Source organism: Phascolarctos cinereus, unplaced genomic scaffold (genome assembly GCF_003287225.1).
Source record: "Phascolarctos cinereus isolate Bilbo 61053 unplaced genomic scaffold, phaCin_HiC Scaffold_9;HRSCAF=440, whole genome shotgun sequence".
NCBI classification, from domain to species: Eukaryota; Metazoa; Chordata; class Mammalia; order Diprotodontia; family Phascolarctidae; genus Phascolarctos; species Phascolarctos cinereus.
In genome coordinates, this window is record NW_027556402.1 from 39222336 (window position 1) to 39242870 (window position 20535).

The following is a 20535-nucleotide window of genomic DNA, read 5'->3' on the forward strand; positions in this document are numbered from 1 at the left end:
ATATGACTATATTGAACACAATACAGACAGTTCTAATTATTAGAGAAATGGTAATTACTCATGGGTAAGGCAAGCCAATATAATAAAAATGACAATACTACCTAAATCAATGTATTTATTCAATGCCTTACCAAACTACAAAATATTGCTTTACAGAACTAATGAATAACAAAATTCATCTGGAGAACAAGAGAAAAGGTCACCAGATTTAGCAGCTAAAGCACTGGCAAATTTTGAAAGAACAATTTTAGTTGACTGGTGGAGTGGAAAGTTGGCTTGCAAGGGTAAAAACTGAGTAGAAGGTAAGAAAGAAGAGGTAGCAAATGCAGATGATTCTAGGGGTTCAACAGCAAAAGGGAGAAGAGAAACAGAAGAACAGGTTGAGGGGATGGCAAGATCAAATAAAGGGAGTTTTTTTTTAAAAATTTTTTTTCCCCAACAATTTTCAACACAGGACAGTTCAGAGCATTTTCTATATGCAATAGGAAGGCAACAGCAGACAGGGAGGGATTGAAAATGAGAGTCTGAGAGGAAGTCAAAGTACCTGGAGGAAACGGAGGGGGAAAAGAGAGAATTTTTGGCAAAAAGTCAAGTGCATAAGTAACATTTTCCAAAAGTGAAATCAGGTTACTTTCACACCTGGTTTTGCTTCTTAAATCTTAATTTTTAAAATCTTACTTAAATTATTCCTGCTTTCAGTTACTGAAAAACTGTGAAAACTATATACCTACTTTATCCTTTTCTCATTTTTAACTTATACCCCATATGCTGCAATATTATTAGTACTTTGATTTTTGCTAACATGATATAATGAATTGTAATGCAATCTTACTAATACACAGGATGTGAAGTACAGTAAATGTAAGGACACATATTGGACAAGGTCCCTGCCTTCAAAAATAGTAATTTTATCATTTTAACAAAATTGTAAGACTACACTAAAATAGTCTGTAGTAATTAGTAATATCCCATGATGTTACAAAAACCTATTACTAGTTGCAGACTTTATTTTTAAAAATCAAACTAATATTAATACTGAAGGCTGGAGAATAAGGAAGTGTACAACGACTAATTATTGCATAATACCTTTTGTTTTAATTCAGATAAAATGCATTCTAGTTTCTTGAATTTTCCGGAGTCCAAAATGAGATCCATGTCTAACATAAAGTCACTGATATGTGCATACTGTTTACAAAGTAAATGTAGTTCAAAGTCTGTCATAACTTCCATATCTTCAAAAATCAGGTCAGGATTAGCTTCACAATGTGTAGGTTCCTCAAAAGAAAAGAAAACTTTATTTCAAATTACACTTTACAATAAGATAATATGAAACTAATCTCAATTATTTCCTCAGTCCCTTGAAAGGCAGCATGGCTGTAGAGTCAAGAAAGCATGGGTTCAAATCCTGCCTCTGATGTTAACTAGCTGTGTGACCTTAGTCAAGTCACAATCTTAAGCCTCCGTCTTATCGTCTGTAAATCGAGGAGGTTGGACTCATTGACTTATAAGGTGTGAGCTGGCTTTAAATTAACTACACTACGTTATTCAAATAATTAAGACTAATACTGATGTACTAGCAAGTACTTTGCAGATACTGGTGAAATTATACAACATTCTAATGCAACTCATTCAGGATCAGATAAAGACTGATTTAGTGACTGAAATGAGTCACTGACAACAGGGAAGTAGAAACTTCAGTCGTAATTTACTTCTCTGTTTAGACATGTGGTCTTTTGTGCTTCCAAGCACAATCCCCAGATGCAATTTTACACACTGACATAAGCACACTAAGCAGTGACCTTTTACACTGCTAGTGACAGTACAAGTTAGGAAGACTACAATAATCAAATAACTATTCTATTTATACCTTGGAACCTGGATATCCCTAACTGGTTTTATGAGTCACAGAAGTTAAATAAAGTGAAAAAAAAAACCTAAAGTGTTTTAAATGTGTGAAAACTCCTCAAAAACACAAAAATACTTTGCTAGTTTTTCTCAATGTTCTACTTCCTTTGATGGAAGAAAAAATAGCAAAATTCAGGAAGAGTAACCCTGAATTCACCATTCATTTTCACTTACATTGACAAAAGCTAAAAGAAGGTATAATAAAGTCTTAAGTGTTCGCTCCCATTGCTCCTTGTCTGGCAGAGGTGTAAAAAGAAATAAAAATGCCTGTAGGTAGGCACAAACAAACAAAGATGAATTCGACGAATTCAACTCAGTCAAGAACGTCCTTCATAAAACCGAGACAATAATTCTTGGTGACATTATCACTAAAAGTAGACAGAGCGATGAGAATAGCTTTCATTAATATAGGACTTTTTAAAAAGTACAAAATTGAAGAATATTTAACAGGAGTAAATAAATCTACCCAGAAGACAGACACTTAAAGATCACACGTGTCAGCTAGTAATGAAAAAGAATAGGGTTATACGGGCATGCAAGCTAGATAATGGAGTTAACTTGAACTAATGCATAAATTATTTCAGGTTAAATTCTGCTAGTAAATGTTTGCCTGTGTCTTAGAAGTTGGTCCTAAGTGGTCAAAAGAAAAGAATAATTCTCAAAAGAACTGAAAACTATTAACAATCATGTAAAAATTCAAATCACTAATAACAAGAGAAAGCAACCTTAAGGTTTCCACCCCACACGCAGCGAACTGGCAAAGTCCATGACAAAAATATGTTAATGGTCAATGTTATAGGAATTCTTGAAAGACAGGTACACTACTACATTGTAGATGGATCTGTGAATTAATACAACCATCCTGGAAAGCAATTTGGAATTAAGCAAAATAAAATAATTAAAATGTCTATGCTCTTGGTCCCACATTGCTAGGCATATATTTGAGGAGGTCCATACATATGAAAACAATTACAGTAGCACTTTGTGGTAGCAAAAAATTTGAAACAAAAGGAATAACGATAAACAAACTGTGATACATGACTGTAATGGAGTAACACTGTTCTATAGGAAACCATAAAGGAGAGGGAAGAAGGGAAAAAGCACTTATATAGCACCTACTATGTTTCAGGAACTGTGCTGCTAAGAATTTCACAAAACTTATTTCATTTGATTCTCACAGCAATTCTGGGAGGCAGGTGCTGTAGCTTCATTTTACAATTGAGGAAACTGAAGCAAACAGTGTCTGAGGCTGGATTCATAGGTCTTCCTGACTCCAGGCCCAGCACTCTATCCCTTGCCCCACTCAGCTGCCTATAAACATACTAAATAATAGCGAGAAGCAGGGAAAGACTTAAATGAACTAATGCAAAGTGAAGTAAGCAGAGCCATCCATGCAAACAACAACAACAACGTGAATGGAAAGAACCAGCAGGAAACGATCAAAACAGGTTACAAAATTATCAAGAGCAAGGGTGGCTCCAAAGAAAAGGTGAAAAGATGCCTCCATACTCCTTTGCAGAAACGTCCACACATCTGGACGCTGAATAAATCAGATTTTTTTCAATGTAATGATTGGTTTTGTGGAATTTTTTTCTCTTCTTGCTCTTTTCTTTTTAAAATTTTCTATTATAAGGGATGACTGTGGGGAAGGGGAAGAGGAAGAGGTAGGCTATGTGGTGATTATCAAAAATCCAAAGATATTAATAAAAATCTATTAAAGTTTTTTACAGTTGGTTGTGTGATGAAGTAGAAAGAAGCCTAGAGCTTGGACTGTCTTTGCACAAGCTTCAAGAACCCAAGGTCACTTCTAAATTATAGAGGGAAGGGCAGCAGAATAAAGTTTTAGTGGCTTATCTGTGGTTTTTTTTTTTTGTAAATTATATTTGGCACTATTTTGTGGGGAAATTCATTTTCCTCAGTGTACTATTGCACTCAGGAGGGTAATTTTATCACTTTATGTGACCAATTTACACCTATCTGGCTTTGCCATTTGTAACCTTAGATTAGTGACCTTTTCTTTTAGGGTGGGGAGGAGCAGGGGACACACTTCTCTTATCCGTGCAACGAGGGTTTTGGATTTGATGAGAGCTTCTCAGGATCATTTGGTAACATATTTATGGGGTTAGGTAAGTACTGGGTCTAAAGACTTAGACCTAGAGCTTACTAAGTTCTGGAGCACAGGGAACTTGGAGAAATTTTGAAGGAAAACAGTGGAAATTAAGTTTAGCGTCATGCTAAAAATTTGTCATGTCAAGTATTTCTTTTTGCCTTTTTTTTTTTTGTGAGGCCATCAGGGTTAAGTGACTTCCCAAGGTCACACAGCTAGTAAGTGTTAAGTGTCTGTGGCCGGATTTGAACTCAGGTCCTCCTGACTCCAAGGCCAGAGAGCTGTATTCACTGGGCCACCTAGCCACCCCATATCAAGTTTTTCAACACAAAGTAATAATTACTATTTAGAAAGGAAGTTAGTAAGTAGTGTAATTTTCTCCCCAGACTCTTATTACCAATGCACTAGGGTTTCATAGAGCTGTTTATCAAGTTGGAGTAGCAAATCAGAATAAAACTGAATTCTTACATGAGCATTAGGATTCTAGGTGAGTTTCAATTTAAGTTACAGAAAATAAACAAGGAAATATGGTTTGATTCACAAATTTTTGTGAACATAAACCACAAAAGTTTGTCAATGAAAAATAAGATAATTCTCATTCCTTCTTCCTTTTGGGTGAGAACTCTGCATAACATTTAAATTTGCAAATGTTTTAAATGTATCTTCAACTTCTTGATCATCTGCATACAGACTATCTATTGTGCTTCTAATAACTGTTGCTAATTACTAATCTATCATCAGCCTTCTTGCACATTCAGGATGGGAGGTATACAGCACTAAAGGAATTAAAATGTTTTATTAACAACTCAAGAATGAACACCAATACAAAACAATTAAACCTTCCTAGTACCTGTCAACATTAATATCAATGCATAAAATATCTTAACATCATCTGAGTATGTCCAACAGAATTCTGTCCTTTCATTTTCTTTTCCCTGTGATTATAATTAATGTTACTCAGCTTCAGCTTTTTCCCCTTTGCATTATTTCATAAAGATCTTTCAGAACTGCTTTGTATTTCTCATATTTGTTTAACTAGTTTATGGGTGTGTACACACACACACATACGTGCACGTGCGTGATACTGTTTTAACAGACAGCTTTTTTTGTTATCAATAACCCTTTCGTGGTATATTCCCAACAATGCATTTACTAGGTATTGAGTCAAAGAGTATGATTTTTTTCATTAACTTTTACTGCATAGTGTCAGATTGCTCTCCAAAAAGCTGGCAATTCAACCAGTAATGAATGAGTACATCTTTCTCAATAACTTTGCTAAGTACTTAATTTCCTTGTTATTTTTTTCCAACTTGAAAGAGCTGAGGTGGCACACCTCACCATTGTTTGCTTTTCCTTATCAGTGAGGCTGAGCATTTTTCAAGTGACTAGTAATCTGTACCTCCACTTTCAAAAATAGTCTATTTCTTATCCTAATCTTTTTTGACGTAGTATTTGACTTTCACAGAACTGCAGGATGTCAGGGGTAGAAGGGGCTTTAGAGGATCTTGAATTCAAACAAATGAGGAAATGGAATACCTGAAAAATGAAATGACTTACCTAAGGTCATATGGTAAAGAAATGGAAGATTTGGGATTTGTAGGTCAGGCTACGTGTTATGAGCTGGCGAGTAAAGAGGATCACACAATCATGCATTCATTCTTACCTTTAGCATCAGATGTGACATTATTTTGAGTTTTTCAGCTGTGTAATATTGACGATGTAATAAAGGGTGATTGGCCATTTTTCTTAGTTGCATCATCACATTGCCCATTTCTGAGCTTTTCTCTGCAAGTGAAAGTGCACACTGAAATTTAAATCTAATAATTATTTTAAATGATAGTAAATATTCAATTTTTTTAACAATCTTTTTAAGTTCAGTGAGATAAAGAACAAACAACAAAGCCACCATACAACTAAAAAAGCAACACACATCCATAAACCAGCATATAAAGTACACTGTCAAAATCAGGTTATACCCATGCCATTGATGGATTTCTTCATTTTGTTAAAAAGGCTAAAGTAGAGTTGTTCCTGCTTTTCTGACATTGCACACAGCTCAACACAATCTTTTTTGGGAGGTAGCTGCTTAAGGACCTGAGGGAAAAAAACACAGAAATTGTTTAAGGAAGGTTTTCCTCGTTTAAATAAAACAAAATATAATACTGCCAACCAATACACACAGGAAGAGCTTACCTCTTCTTTTACTCTTCTAAGAATAAATGGCTTTATAATTTGCTTAGCATGTGCTATTCTCTCCTTTTCATATATACTTTGTTCTTCAGCAGACTTCTAATGGAAGTAAAAAGAACCACTTTTAGAAAATCTCAACAACACAGGTAGCTTATTTACAAGCATTCAAATGTACTCATGGATATAAGCCTCTTGGCTTCTCCCACACCTACATTCTAAGAGGGCCTTCCCCCTTTTACCAAATACCCCAAACTGATTACAGGCAAGATTTAATTTTTAGATTGTAATCTGCTTCTTAAAGAGGACCTGGTTAAGTATTATAGTTTGAACTTTTGAGTACTTATAGTTCAGGAATCACAAGCAATTGATATTTCTGTTATATTACACTCATATATGCGCCAACTCAGCATTTTTCTTCAGCAATAAAGGACAAGTAATGAAGACTTTTTTTTTTGTTCTGCAAATTACTGGTAAAAATGTGCTGCTCCTCGGTCTAGAGGCTTTCATTTCCCAACATTTTCCCAGTTATAGTTCATACTAGGTAGAACCATAGTTAACAGTCCAATTTGGTAAATCTTTCTCACCAAGAACCACTTCTAAATGGTTTAAGCTTTCTCTTTAACAAATTAAAACTAAAAGAGGTAAGGAATGAAAATTGGGCCTGGATATATATGTGTGCATGTGTTATGTGCTCTCTGCTTACTGCTTTGGAAGAGAACATTCTTCTGATTTCACTGGTGCTACTACTGAACATATGAGGCATGACAAAATTCAACAAAGACATGAGTTCCAACAGATTATTCTGAACAGGAGTGCCTGTAAGTAGCAGACGATTCTTTGCCTATGACAAAGAGAGAAATGGAAATAGGTAATTTAAATGCACACACACTCCCCCACCCCAAACATATGCACAAACACCCCCCCCAAAATCACCATGAATAAACGTGCTAGTAATATGTTGCAGGAGGGATGTCAGAGATTACCTAGCTCCAACTTTGTCACTTTACTGAGGAAAATGAGGCCAAATGATGTCAAATAACTTATCCATGGTCATACAACCAATTGGTAGTACAGTCAATTTGAAAACTTCAGATTCTAGCCTCTCTGGCCAGTAGTTTTTCTACTATAACATGTATATTTGCTTTTCTGCTAAAAGGAGTCAGAGTATAGAAAACGTTCAGATCAACAGTTTATGTCTAAACTTGTTCTGTGTTTAAGCTGATCATGTGAAATATCGCTCAACATTTCCACCTTTGCCCTTTTTGTCCCAAGGAGGATGGCACCCCTCTCATGCATGGAGGGAAGAGGTTTTATATTTGATAGTCTTATGTTACATCTTACATAAGAGTTTAAACATCTGATCTGCAAGTTTAAAAATTTTGTAATTTGTTAAGAACAGAGAAGGAATTGCATACGTTAATGGTCATGAGGTGCTGGTAGCGCACAGAGCCCATATTCTTCAACATGTGGCCCTCATCGAAGATTGCATAGTTAAGTTTCAGCCGTCGAAATAGACTGCGGTCATCTGAACTGCTAATTGCACAATTGTACCTATTGCAAATAAAAATGGTAGGACAGCGTTCTAAGAGTTTAGACAATCCAGAGAGCTGTAAATTCCATAAAACATTTCACCCAAAAGGAAGCACTGACTCATTTACATTAATTAGGAAAGAAAGGAGTGGGGAGGATTCCCCTCAGAAGTGACTATGATAAACACAAAAACTACTAATAAAAGAACAAAAATGGAAAAAGAAAATTCTAGGCACATAATTTATTCAATAATGTTTCAAATTATATACTACATAGCTAAGAGTAGTCAGTCTGAAATGGAAAGAAAAAACTAAGGACAACTTAAGCAAAAAAAAAACAACAACAAAAAACAGACAGGGTAAAGAGTTCTGAATTTCTGTGACAAGGTCAGATTTTGTTTCTTTGAAATATATATATTTTAATAGTGTTTATGCACAATTTAAAAATTACATGGCACCAAAAAAATAGAAAACAGGAGCACATTGCTACAGGATCAGATTAGAAGATGAGTTCTTGTTTGATCCTAAGGACAAACTGACAGGAATTATATCCAAAATTTTGACAGAATCTGGCAAGAAAAGAACATCCTTCTACTGACTAGCAGAGTTTTACTCAGAAACGACCAAATTATAAAACTGACTAGCAACTGTTTAAAGAACTGAGTGAGTTCTAACCAAATATGAGGAAGTATATAGTTGGGTATCAAGTGATGGGAGTAAATGCAACACAACAAAATTGTACCAAATAGTTAAATTAAATAAATGAATATTCAATATTTAATTAACAAAAGACTGATGACTCAAATGCTACAGTGGAACCCCAAGATAATCAACATTCAACCAACAATTTACTAAAAGCCTAGTTTTACACTAGTGGGCCAGGTATTATCTATAAAAATTACTAAGAGAAATTATCTCTAGCCTGTTAGGTAGAATCTTGAAAGAGTTGTTATGGAAAACCACAGAAAGGACTTGAATAAAATGAAAAACTATTGAAATCGGGTGGGAAAAATAGACTCACTAACGAAATCAATGAACAACGTAAAGTTATATATTTAATAACCACATCATTACTTAACAATTCCTACTGCCTTCAATGTTCTTTTTATATTATTTTTTTAAAAATCTGACTACTGTGCATAAATAATTACTCAAAGATGTGTCCTTAAGAGAGCGTGTGAGCTACGAGAGCAGACAGACAAAAATAATTGTAGTGCAGCAAGTAAAGCGAAATAGGCTGTCTTTTGTTGATTGCATGAATGTCCATGTAACCAAATAATCAACATTCTCATACCAGGTGTTGCTAACCTGAAAGGTGAGGAAAAAAGTCCTACCTGGAACTGATAAAGCACAATTGAGAATGACCTCAAATTCTCAAATAAACCAAAATCACAATCGTTGTTGCTGCTCCTATTATGTATTACTACTGAGAAATAACATTTTTTCTCTTGTCAATTTTCCTAATAATTTTAGTACTTACGTAGTCACAATCACATTGAAGTCTACAACTTTATTATGAATATCATATCTAAGCTGTTTGCGATCTTCTTGAGAACCTAGAGATAAAAATGTGTTTGGAAAAATTATCTTTTCAAGTTGTATGCAATGGATATAAATTATGAATATTATTCATTCCCTACACTTCAATTAAATGACCAGACTGTACAAGGCACTGTGCTAGGCTCTGGAGACAGACAGACAAAAATCAAACAGTCCTTGCCTCTGGAATCAATCGGGAATTCTACTGGGGGACATAACACATACAAATGAGAGAGATAGAGAAATACAGAGGAAGGAAGGAAGGAATTTGAAGAGGGAGACCACTAACAACTGAGTGGCATACAATCAAGTCTTCATGGAAAGAGGAAGCCCATAGGCTGAAGGTTTCTGAGAGACAGAGTGCTGGGCTTAGACTCAGGAATACCTGAGTTCAAATATGGCCTTAGATACTAATAGCTGTGTGACCCACAGCAAGTCACTTAATCCTGTTTGCTTCAGTATCTTCATCTGTAAAATGAGCTGGAGAAGGAAATGGCAAACCACTCCAATATCTTTGCCAAGAAAATCCCCAAAAAAGGTCACTAAGAATTGGACAGGACTGAAAAATGACTAAACAACAATGAAGGATGTATTTGAGAGGGGAAAGCATGGGAATAGTGAGATTAATTAGGAAGTTTATAATAGTTCAGGCAACAGGTAATGTTACGGTAGACTATAAAAAGATTCCATGCCTTCACTTCAACAAGCACTTATTAAATACTTTTATATGAAGCGTAGTGTGAGGCAGCATTACATAACTGAGGGCTGACCTTGAATCAGGAAGGCCTGGGTTCTTCTCAGGCCGTGTACAAATAGTGGCTGTGGGAATGGAGGCAAAGGTACCTAATCTCTTAGCAGTTAGAGACGAGCTATTGATCTGCTTTAGTGGACCGAGCCTCCTTCCTGAGGAAATTCCCTGTATTAATCCAATTATAGGTCTGGACCTCTCCCACTTCACACTCAAAAATATAAGAGGAACCACGCAAAGAATAAAAAACTGAGGTAGTGCTTATCTTCAAGAAACTCAGAATATGATTAAGGGACTGGGGAGAGAGATGAGGCATGTACACCAGCAAGTGCTAGCTAAGTTACCCTCTACCATGGAAGCTGTAGACAAAAACGCCTTAAGAAAGTCTGAGCTGGCAGAAATCCCTTTTGAGCTGGGATACTGGGGAAATTTTCATAGAGAGATTACACTGGGACGCTGCCTTGAAAAATGAAAAGGACTTTTACAGGGATGTGGAAGGAGCACATCCAGACATGGCACCAGGCTGGCGAATGCTCCAAAGCAGACAAGAGCAGGACTAGGTTAGGGAGCAGTTATTGGTCCAGTTTGGCTGAAACACATAGTTCATGAAAAGCAGCAGTGATGAAACTGCAATCAAGTCTGAGCCAGACTGTAGTGAGCTTCAAATGCAACGGGCTAAGAAGTTTCTGTATTGTCATATAGGCAAAAGAGAAATGCTGAAGAGCTTTGAGCTGGACTGTAATGTGTGAGCAGCAGGAGTACTATCTGGACAACTGGGCGAAAGCTCTCTGAGAGAGAGAGAGAGAGAGAGAGAGAGAGAGAGAGAGAGAAAGAAGGCTATCACAACAATCCAGGCAAAGCGTGGCAGCACAAATAGAAGGGAGAGAGAAGGAAGGGGAAGAGAGTCAAAGGTGACTTCAAGGTTTTCATTCTGGGTGCTAGAAGGAATATAAAAGTATACTTACCATAATAAAAGAGGACATCTAGGTTAGAGCACCATAAATTAACTTCTCTTATCCAGTTATCTATAAAACAAAAAAAGAGCTGTTAGTTGCTCCTGCCACATGATATGCATAGCAGAAATTCAAGCTTAACTAGCACTTGGTTTAAGAAGTCATCAAACTACTCACTCTACCATAAACTGAAATCAAATAGGAATTTTTATTATACACAGATGAATTATTAAGCTTATTCTATAGAAGTACTTTACAAGTTTGAATTTTATTATGATTTAAATATTTACCAAGAAAAACGTCATTAAATTTAATGTACCAGATAGACTGAACATAAACTAGAAAGACTTGCCTTGCAAGTAAAATCATTAGTGCTTCAAGATAATATAATTTCAAGACTTTTCTCTCAACCAAAGTTATATGAATCTTGTCAGGATTAATATGGACTAAAGTAGAACTCCTAGAACTTTGTAGGGTTTTTTTTTTTTTGCTTTTTGGTGAGGCAATCGGGGTTAAGTGACTTGCCCAGGGTCACACAGCTAGTAAATGTCAAGTGTCTGAGGCTGGATTTGAATTCAGGTCCTCCTGACTCCAAGGCTGGAGCTCTACCCACTGTGCCACCTAGCTGCCCCTAGAACTCTGTATTCTTTATTCATTAGTAATCAGATCAATGAGTTGAACTGTAAAATAGATAGAAAACATAGAAAAACTAATTTTGAACATGCTAGTCTGTAACTCAGATTCTGTTTACTTTCAGTAACAGGTTTTATAATTAACTCACATAATATTGTTATACAAGGTTATTGTAAATGAGTTTTACTTATAATCACCTAATTACATTTTAGTGACAAATAAAGCAGCTGATTTTCAAAGATAAGAAAAATAATTTCACAGGACATGTGTAGCTATGCCTTGCAGAGCTAACTGATGAGCATAAAACAAAAATAATAACCAGTTAAGAATGATAATTCAACTTATCACTCTCTTTGCATTGCACATAGCAGAAACAGTGAAATAAAGTGGCGAGTTCTTGCAAATTAACTGGAAATACACCTTGTTACTCTGATTTAAATGCAAAAGTTGACATATGGTACAAGAATAAGATATGAAAGACCTCTACACACTACTAAGATGCTTTGTGCCATTAGGTCACTAATATTTTAAAAACAATTGTAAATTTTATGGCTACAAAAAAACCAAATACTTAAATATGCAAACAAAAGCATGAACTCCATTATTTGAGATTCATTCTTAAAAATATGTATATTAATTTAAACAAATACACATGTCACTTGCTTTTTTTTTTTAACTGCTGTGTATTTTTCAGATTTTCTTGCTGGCTTTTTAAATATAGTAGAAGTTAGCATTCTTCAGTTTTTAGCTCTTATTACTTTTCTTTTTTTTAAGGCAGTTGGGGTTAAGTGACTTGCCCAGGGTCACACAGCTAGTAAGTGTCAAGTGTTTGGTCTGAGACCGGATTTGAACTCAGGTACTCCTGACTTCAGGGCCAGTGCTCTATCCACTGCGCCACCTAGCTGCCCCTAACTCTTATTACTTCATATTGGCCCTCAAATATTTCTCTGTACTCAGTTCACATAGGTGTAAAAGCTCAATGCATTCAGGATTTCTCCCCCAATGGAGCACACACAAATCTTTTGTGCCTGCAATTTCCTACTCAACGTCTGTCCACATCCATCCAATGTGCTGCAAATCTTCATTTTCTTCTAATATTGCAAGGGTATTAGTGAGACACTCTGGTCATCTACCTATCATCCCTCACTCTCAATATCTAACCAGCCCATCTTTTCTTCTAATTACATACTTCTTTGATGTTTTTATTCTTCTTCTTCTTTAGAAATCCTCATTACTTATATATAGTAGTCTGTGCATTTTGCCCGTGCCTCTCTATTGTCCTCTAAGTTATATTTCCTTTTAATTCTTTGCAGAATATTACACAGTAACAATGATAGAATGTTATTGAAAAGATGGTCCTTTGCTCTTATGGGAAGTTTTGCATCTCAGATCATTTTCTTCCTGTTCAACTCTGGGCCCAACTTGTCCATTTGTGCTGTCTGACTCAAGATTAAATATTAGACAAGTTCTTTAGGATGTCCATTCATATCAATGTTGTAATACTGGCAATAGACAGTCTTAATCACCTTGGTTACTTCTATGTGAAAAGTCAGGCCAAATTCTTTTGAGTGATTTCAGATCTTACAGGAGATTGCAATATTTCAAGGCTTGATGCAATCAGCATGATGTCATCTGCAAGAAAAGGAGCATCTGGAAGACCTCAACATGCATGAAAATCTGTTTTAAAATGTGGTATCTGTGCTGATCTCCTCCACCACAATGGCCAATCCCCCTTCTGCCTTCCTCCTTCTATCTTGGGTAGCCCGAGATAGAACTGTGGTCTACTCATGGGCTCAACTGGATCTGTTTCCAACCTGGGCTGGTTTGCTCCCCTCTGCTCCTGGGGGCTCACTGTTTGGCACCTAAGTACAGATACCTAATAGCCTCAGAACTACAGAGACCCACCGGTCTCAACCTCCCCAGTAGCAGGGATTACAGGCACACCCAGGTTCTATTCCACCTTTCCTGGAATTATGAATGACTCTGCTAAACAAAAGGCCTTGTAAGGACTTGCAAAGTAGTACTTAGTTCTACCAAATAAAATAATTTTTCAAAATCAACAATAAAATCTCTACATCTTTTAGTTAGCTATAAAATGGTAAAGATGTGCTACACTGCTGAACCTGCTTGTTCCTTATTAACTCTCTCATCAAGGATTCCCTCAATTCATCTAGATGACTCTCAAGGACTCTGTTTAGATGAGAAGCTGTAAAGGTTAGTAGCCTTTTTCAGTATTAATAAGGTCCCATATACCTTTGGTATCTTCCCCTCCTTTCTGAGCAACCTTGTATATACCAGTCCCTCAACATGTTCACCATTGTGTCACCTCCAACACAGATCTTCTCTATACACACGCAGTCTACTATAGTTGTCCTTCTTGTCTTTGTTCCCTTTAGTGCCATTTCAACCACTGTGGCATTAGAGTTCCACTGTCCTTAAAGGAGAAAAGTTGGTTACAATTTTTTCCTCATTTTTCTTCTGGTTGTTGTCCTGCTTCCATTTTCATCCTTAAATGCCCTTGGAGTGACTTTGTTTAGGCGGATACCTGCCAAACTTGCTTTAAACTGGTTTTGTCCTTCCTTGTTTTTCTCTGCTTCAAAACCATACTACTCATAATGAAGCATCATTATTCATCATAAGATTTTATGAACAAATTTATATTCTGACCTGCTGTTGTCTTTGGCAAACATCTCAGTGTGGCAAAGAAGTCAGATGTTTGCTGAATAAAGCCCTCTCTAGGCTCTTTTGGTCTCCTAGCTGTGGTAATTAATTTGCTGCTAGTTAAATGTCTCAATAAAATTAGTGTCAATATCTCTGTTGTCCATTTTCCATTCTTAATTACCTATTTAATTCTGGTGGGTTATTTCAATTTATGCCATATCTTTTTCTCATTGTTCTTTCTTTCTTTCTTTTTGCCTAGGCAATGGGGTTAAGTGACTTGCCCAGGGTCACACAGCCAGTAAGTGTTATGTGTCTGAGGCCGGATTTGAATTCAGGTCCTCCTGACTCCAGGGTCGATGCTCCATCCACTGTGCCACCTAGCCGCCCCCTCATTGTTATTTCTTGAAAGTTTTTATTTTTAAACTAATTCTGATCATAGCTCCAAAAGTGTAGCTGACTCAGTAATAATACCACACCATTAATGAGTCTTTTTATGTCAGTCAAAATATAATCTATTTCATTTATTATAGTGTTAGCAGGTACTCACCATGTCAGGGTCTATCAATTGATTCTTTTCTCAAAATTTTTTTGAAAAATTCACGATACAAAAGGTATGAGGTTTTTATGTTATCCACAGGTCTTTGTCTTCTCACATTTCTTCTTCCTTAACTATGTTTTCTCACTTTATTTTTCACCATTCTCACCTTTCCCCACCTTTGCAACGTTTAAAAAAAATACTGAAGGGCCTTCTAAAATTCATACAATTTCTCTAACTTTTTCTCCTCAGCAACCAATGTAGTGTGTAAGCTACAGTCACTTTCACAGTTGTCAGCACACAACTGATTGAGTGGTAAAGAGAATAAAGAACCTACAGTGTGTGTTTGATGATTTTTTTAAAAGGAGGAGGAAGGAGGGATATTTGACTGAGTAAAGTAAAACATAAGTCTTTAAAGCCTTTTCTTTCCACCAAGATATCCTTCTGGGCAGATGTTTAGAACATAGAAAACTCCTTGAAAAACACAACCAAAGTGAACTTTATTCACAGGTCCTAAGAAATGTCAAACAAGGTAGCAAATCTTCAAATGCTCTTGGTTGCAGATGGCTTTGTTTGAACCACAATACGCACTAAAGCACTATGGGGGGCCTCTTCTATGAGATCCATGACCCGCCTAACAAAGCACACAGAAAATACTATGTAAATAAATAATGCGTTATTACTGACAATATGACAAGCAGTCACAGGGTTGATCATTGACTTATTCTGTGTCTACGTCTCTTGGAAAGGCACTGATGAATAAAGACCTGAATCTAAACTTGGAAAGGAAGAGAGTGGACTGTACTGTATTTGGAAAGCTGCAGTATTTTCAATAATTTCAAACTGTTTCTATTGTAAAAGCTCCTCTTTTTAACATCAATATATTGCTGAGGATGATATATGGTTAAAAATAATGAAACAACACACTCTAAGAGATTCGGTATTACTGATGACCCAAAGGATGGTGGAAACACATGGTGAGTGTAAACAGGCTATTACACATTACCAAGAGAAATTACATAAAATACATCATAAAGGAAATATATGACTGGGGGAAAAAAACTTAAGTTATCATTTAGCAAGGGTCAAGAATAATAGATGACTTGCTGGTAGTCACAAAAACATTAAAACCACCCCAGGTCAATTTCCAGTATATTGGGAAGCTCCTGTATGGAAGACTTTATGGTAAGCCATGGATAAGTGGATGACTTGGTAGAAGGAATACGAGGTTCAGTGAGGGAAGAGAACGGATTTTGCAAACTATAGATCTGTGAGTTTGAGTTTTTGTGGCAAAATTCCATAATCATTATTAAAAGAATCATTAACAAACATCTACAGAGACAAGGTGATTTCAAACAGCTTGCACTGGTTCATAAAGAACAAGTCATGCCTGGCTATGCTTACGCTGTAGATATAGTTTACTCACAAAGGAATGCAAGTTAGATAACAATACAACTAAGTGGATTAGGAACTGTTTAAAAGGCTGGATTCAAAGAGAAGTTATTAGTCAGTCAATAAATATTTATTTATAAGTGCCTACTATGTGCCAGGCACTGTGCTAAGTGCTGGCAATACAAAAAACCCCCAAAAGTTTGACAATCTCTGCCCTCAAGGAGCTTACAATCTAACAAGGGGAGACAATATGTGAACAAATACACACAAAACAAACTGTGCATAGGATAAATAGGAGACGATTAGCACAGAGAAGACACCAGAGTAGGGAAAGCTTCCAATACAAGATGGGACTTAAAGGAAGCCAGAGAGGTCATTAGGTAGAGCAGAGGAAAGAGCATTCTAGGCATGAGGGGCAATCAGAAGAAATGCCTGGAGCTGAGAGATGAAGTGTCTTGTGTGAGTAATAGCAGCCGACTAATGTTACTGGATCAAAGAACATGAGATGGGAAGAAAACTGGAAATGTAGGGGATGGGGTGAAGTGGATAGATTATGAAAGGCTTTGAATGTCAAACAGAGGACTTTGTATTTGGTCCTGGAGGCAACGGGGAGCAGCTGGAGTTTATGGAGTGGGGAGTGGCAGGTGTATGTGTGTAATGGGATTAGACTTGTACCTTAGGAAAATCACTTTGGTAACTGGATTGGAGTGGGGAAAGACTAGAAGCAGGCAGACCACCAGCTGGCTATTGCAATAGTCCAAGCATCAGGTAATTAGGGTCTGTACCAGGGTGGTGGCTGCATCAGAAAAGAGAAAGGGCCATATTACAGAGATATTGCAAAGGTCAAATTGACAGGTCTTGGCAAAATGTTAGACATGACAGTGAGAAAGGCACTGGAAAGATGATGCCATTCTCAACAGTAATAGTCAAGTTAAGAGGGAGGGATGGTGTAAGGGAAAAGATAATGATTTATTATCATTTATAATTATTAATAGTTTAATGTCAAACCTGTAACAGAACGTCCCAAAGATCTAATTTTGGCCATGTGCTATTTTATATTTGACTTATAAAGACACGGATAGCATGTTTATTAAACCCGTTTATTACACAAATTGGTCAACAGATATCACACATTCAAAAACATTTGACCAGGCTAGAATACTGGGCTAAATCAAGTGAGATGAAGCCTAAGAGCGGTTGTAAACTTAAAATCTATACTTGGGTTCAAGAAATCAACTTCACAAGTACAAGATAGGAAAAGCATGGCTAGAGGACACGGTATATAAAAAGATGGGGGGAGTGGTCTGAAGAATTATGAGCTTAATATGAGTCAAGAGTGTGAAATGGCAACTTAGAAAACTAATGCAATCTTAGGAGGCTTTAATATAAGAGGCACCAGATTGGGGCAGTTAAAAACCCACTAAATTCTGTTCTGAATAAATGCCATCTGGAGTACCATGTTCCGTTCTGGGGAACTCATTTTAAGATGAATTTTGTTATGCTAGAGAGGAGCTAGAGAAAGGCAGCCAGGATGGTAAAGGGCCTTAAGATCATGTCATATGGTTATCAGTTGTCTTACAGGTTTTCTTTTGTTGAGTTCACTGACTAGCCATTGCCAACTAACTAATCAGACAGGAGACAGCGGCGCTGCAGCTTTATTCAGTCAGAATGTGACATGCTCCACTAGTAAATGGCTGGAAATGAATATCCATTACAAAACAGTTGGTCCTCTCTCTCTCTCTCTCGTTATGAGAAAATGTTTATAAAAACCAGCTATTTACATGAGATGAAATGGAAAAGAAACAAGTTAACTAGCTTAAACTAGTTTTACGACTTTTCTTGAGGTTGTTAGTATGTTCTGAGGTCATACATGGTGAATTAGAAAAAAATGGAGTTGGTCAGTCAATTCTTAACAACCCACTCTTAATATAGTCACATAGCAAGGGGATGTTTAATCTGGAGAGGGGTTAGGGAGGATATGATAACTTGCTTTTAACTTCCGAAGGCTTAGTCATGAAGAGTCCCTGTTATGTTATACTTGGCCTGAGAGATGAGAATTAGGAGAAACAGGTGGAACTTTAAAAGAAGCAAATTTAGTCTTGATGTATGGAAAAGCTTCCTTTCAAAGAAGCTCTTCAAATAAAAGCTTAACCACTTGCTACTGAAGCCTGGTCTTGTCTCCAACACCACTGCCCCACTCCCAGTCCAGAGGGCAGGGCCCAGACTGGACTCATCCCGCTGCTTCCCACCTCCACCCCTGCCTACAACAGAATCACTGAATGAGTGTACTAATTCATCTGCTACCCAATGCAACCCCTGCATTCAGCAAGCTCCCAACACTACTCTCCCTATTCCTGTGTTACTTAATTGTCTAGGAAGTAAACTACCTCCCACCCTCCACCTTTGGTTCTCTCATCTCCATTTTCCCCAACTCTGTTGCTTCTCTTATCTTCACTGAACTCCGAGATCTTGCTTCCACCAGATGAAAATACTGCTGGACTTCTCCAGCACTGGCTGTCCTATCAAACATGCCCCATGTCATCTGGTCCTGGAAGGGGACACAGGATACTTCTTGGACCCTAGGGAAACATCCAAATGCTTCCTTTTTGCCAACATTCAGCCTCCTCTCCTCTTGTTAATTTTTAACTCAATACAGATTATGAAAGACGTTATCTACTGGCCTGCAGTTCATTCTCTTTCCAAAATGGGTTCAATGGGGCAGCTAGGTAGTACAGTAGATAGAGCTCCAGTCTTGGAGTCAGGAGGACCTGAGTTCAAATCTGGACTCAGATGCTTTAAACTTAATAGCTGTGTGACCCCGGGCAAGTCACTTAATCCCCACTGCCTCACCAAAACAAAACAAAAAACCCAAAACAAACAAAACCAACAAAATGGGTTCAATGCCTGACTCTCTTCTCTCCTCAACCCTGATGGAATTTGATATTTCCTCTAACACTCTAAGCCCCCAGTTCTTCAATGTCCTCAAATCTCATGACCTATTTCTTTCATTCCATCTCAAGCTTCCACAAATGTTTCACTTTCATGATCAGAAACTCAGATCAGATCTATTTCTATATCTGACTATTCCATCTTTCCTTGTGCCTCTCCCCTCCAAAATCTATTCTTGAAGACAATCAGTTCTTCTATCACTCTACTTCCGAGGCATTGCTACTGATATGACTTCACTTTCTCCCCTTCTCAATCTCTGCCCACTTCAACTCCACACTGTCTTCTACTCTCAAATCCTGTGCCCCCTTTTTCTACGCTACTCATCTCTTACCAAACCCTGACTCTGGATTACTCCTATCATCTGCTTCCCATGCTTTTAGTCATGTATCTTAATAAAGATAAAGTAAGAAATCCCACAATGGCACTGGTATACTACAAATCTGCTAACTAATCTCAAATAGGCCCTCAATGCAGCAAGGCAATCCTTTCATCCTCTTTAACTGACTCCCTAACTTCCCAAAGAAACTGTTCCAATTCTTCTTTCTTTAAACCTCCAAACAAATAAATAGAAAGTAAACTCACAGGGGAACAGAAGCCCTGGAGGGTCCAGGAAAGCCCACTGCAGAAGGCCACTGATGTTTATTGAATAGAGGTGTAACATGGTTAGAATTGCACTTAAGGAAGATCACTTTGGTAGCTATGTGGAAGATTTAATCTAATCTAATTTTATAATTTTAATCTAATGATTGGTTTGAAATTTGAGGTAGGCAGACCAATTAGGAGAGCATTGCAGCAATCTAGGTGAGACCCCTGCCCTCAACTTCTTAGCTGAGGACCTCAACTCTTTACTAAGAACATAGGCCATTTACCAATTCCATCCCCAAACTTGCTGACATCATTCCCCACTCTCTCCTATTTTCCTTCAGTCTCTGATGAGGCAGCCCTTCTTCAAGCCAAGGTAAATCCTTCTCTGCATACCCTTGATGCCATCCCTTCCAGTCCTCTAGAAGTCTGCATCCTTTCAACCATCTCCTCCTCTATAATCTTTAGCATCTCACTCTTAGTTTCTTCCCTACTGTCTTCAAACCAGCCCAAGGTTCTCTGATTATTAAAAAAAAAATCATCTAATTCTACCACTCCCTCAATCTATCACCCCTTTATCTTTCTTCCTTTTCTTAGTGAACTCCTAGGGAAAAAAGCTGTGATTCAGATGCCTGCAGTTCCTCTCCACTAAGTCACTTTACTCCCTCTGCAGCCTGGTTTCCAACCTCCTCACTCACATGAAATGATTCTCTCAAAGGTACCAATGATCTCTTAACTATTTTTTCTAAGTCCTTATCCTTTTTAACCTTTCTGCTGCATTTTCTACTGTTGCTCTCTTCCTAGATACTCTC

At 37.2% G+C, this 20535-nt stretch overlaps 1 protein-coding gene across 5 annotated transcripts in view; it reads right to left on the reverse strand.

Annotated features, from left to right (window-relative positions):
- The window catches only part of SMARCAD1 (SNF2 related chromatin remodeling ATPase with DExD box 1), a 96938-nt gene that overhangs the window by 9934 nt on the left and 66469 nt on the right, over positions 1 to 20535 (reverse strand). For all 5 annotated transcript variants that reach the window (XM_078148302.1, XM_021008410.2, XM_021008411.2 and 2 more), the window contains 8 exons: positions 10984 to 11043; positions 9212 to 9287; positions 7618 to 7753; positions 6906 to 7043; positions 6206 to 6301; positions 5989 to 6106; positions 5676 to 5797; positions 1087 to 1275 (listed from right to left, as the gene is read on the reverse strand). In XM_078148302.1, the coding sequence (XP_078004428.1) occupies positions 1087 to 1275; positions 5676 to 5797; positions 5989 to 6106; positions 6206 to 6301; positions 6906 to 7043; positions 7618 to 7753; positions 9212 to 9287; positions 10984 to 11043 (935 nt within the window). The remainder of the gene's footprint in view (positions 1 to 1086; positions 1276 to 5675; positions 5798 to 5988; positions 6107 to 6205; positions 6302 to 6905; positions 7044 to 7617; positions 7754 to 9211; positions 9288 to 10983; positions 11044 to 20535) is intronic.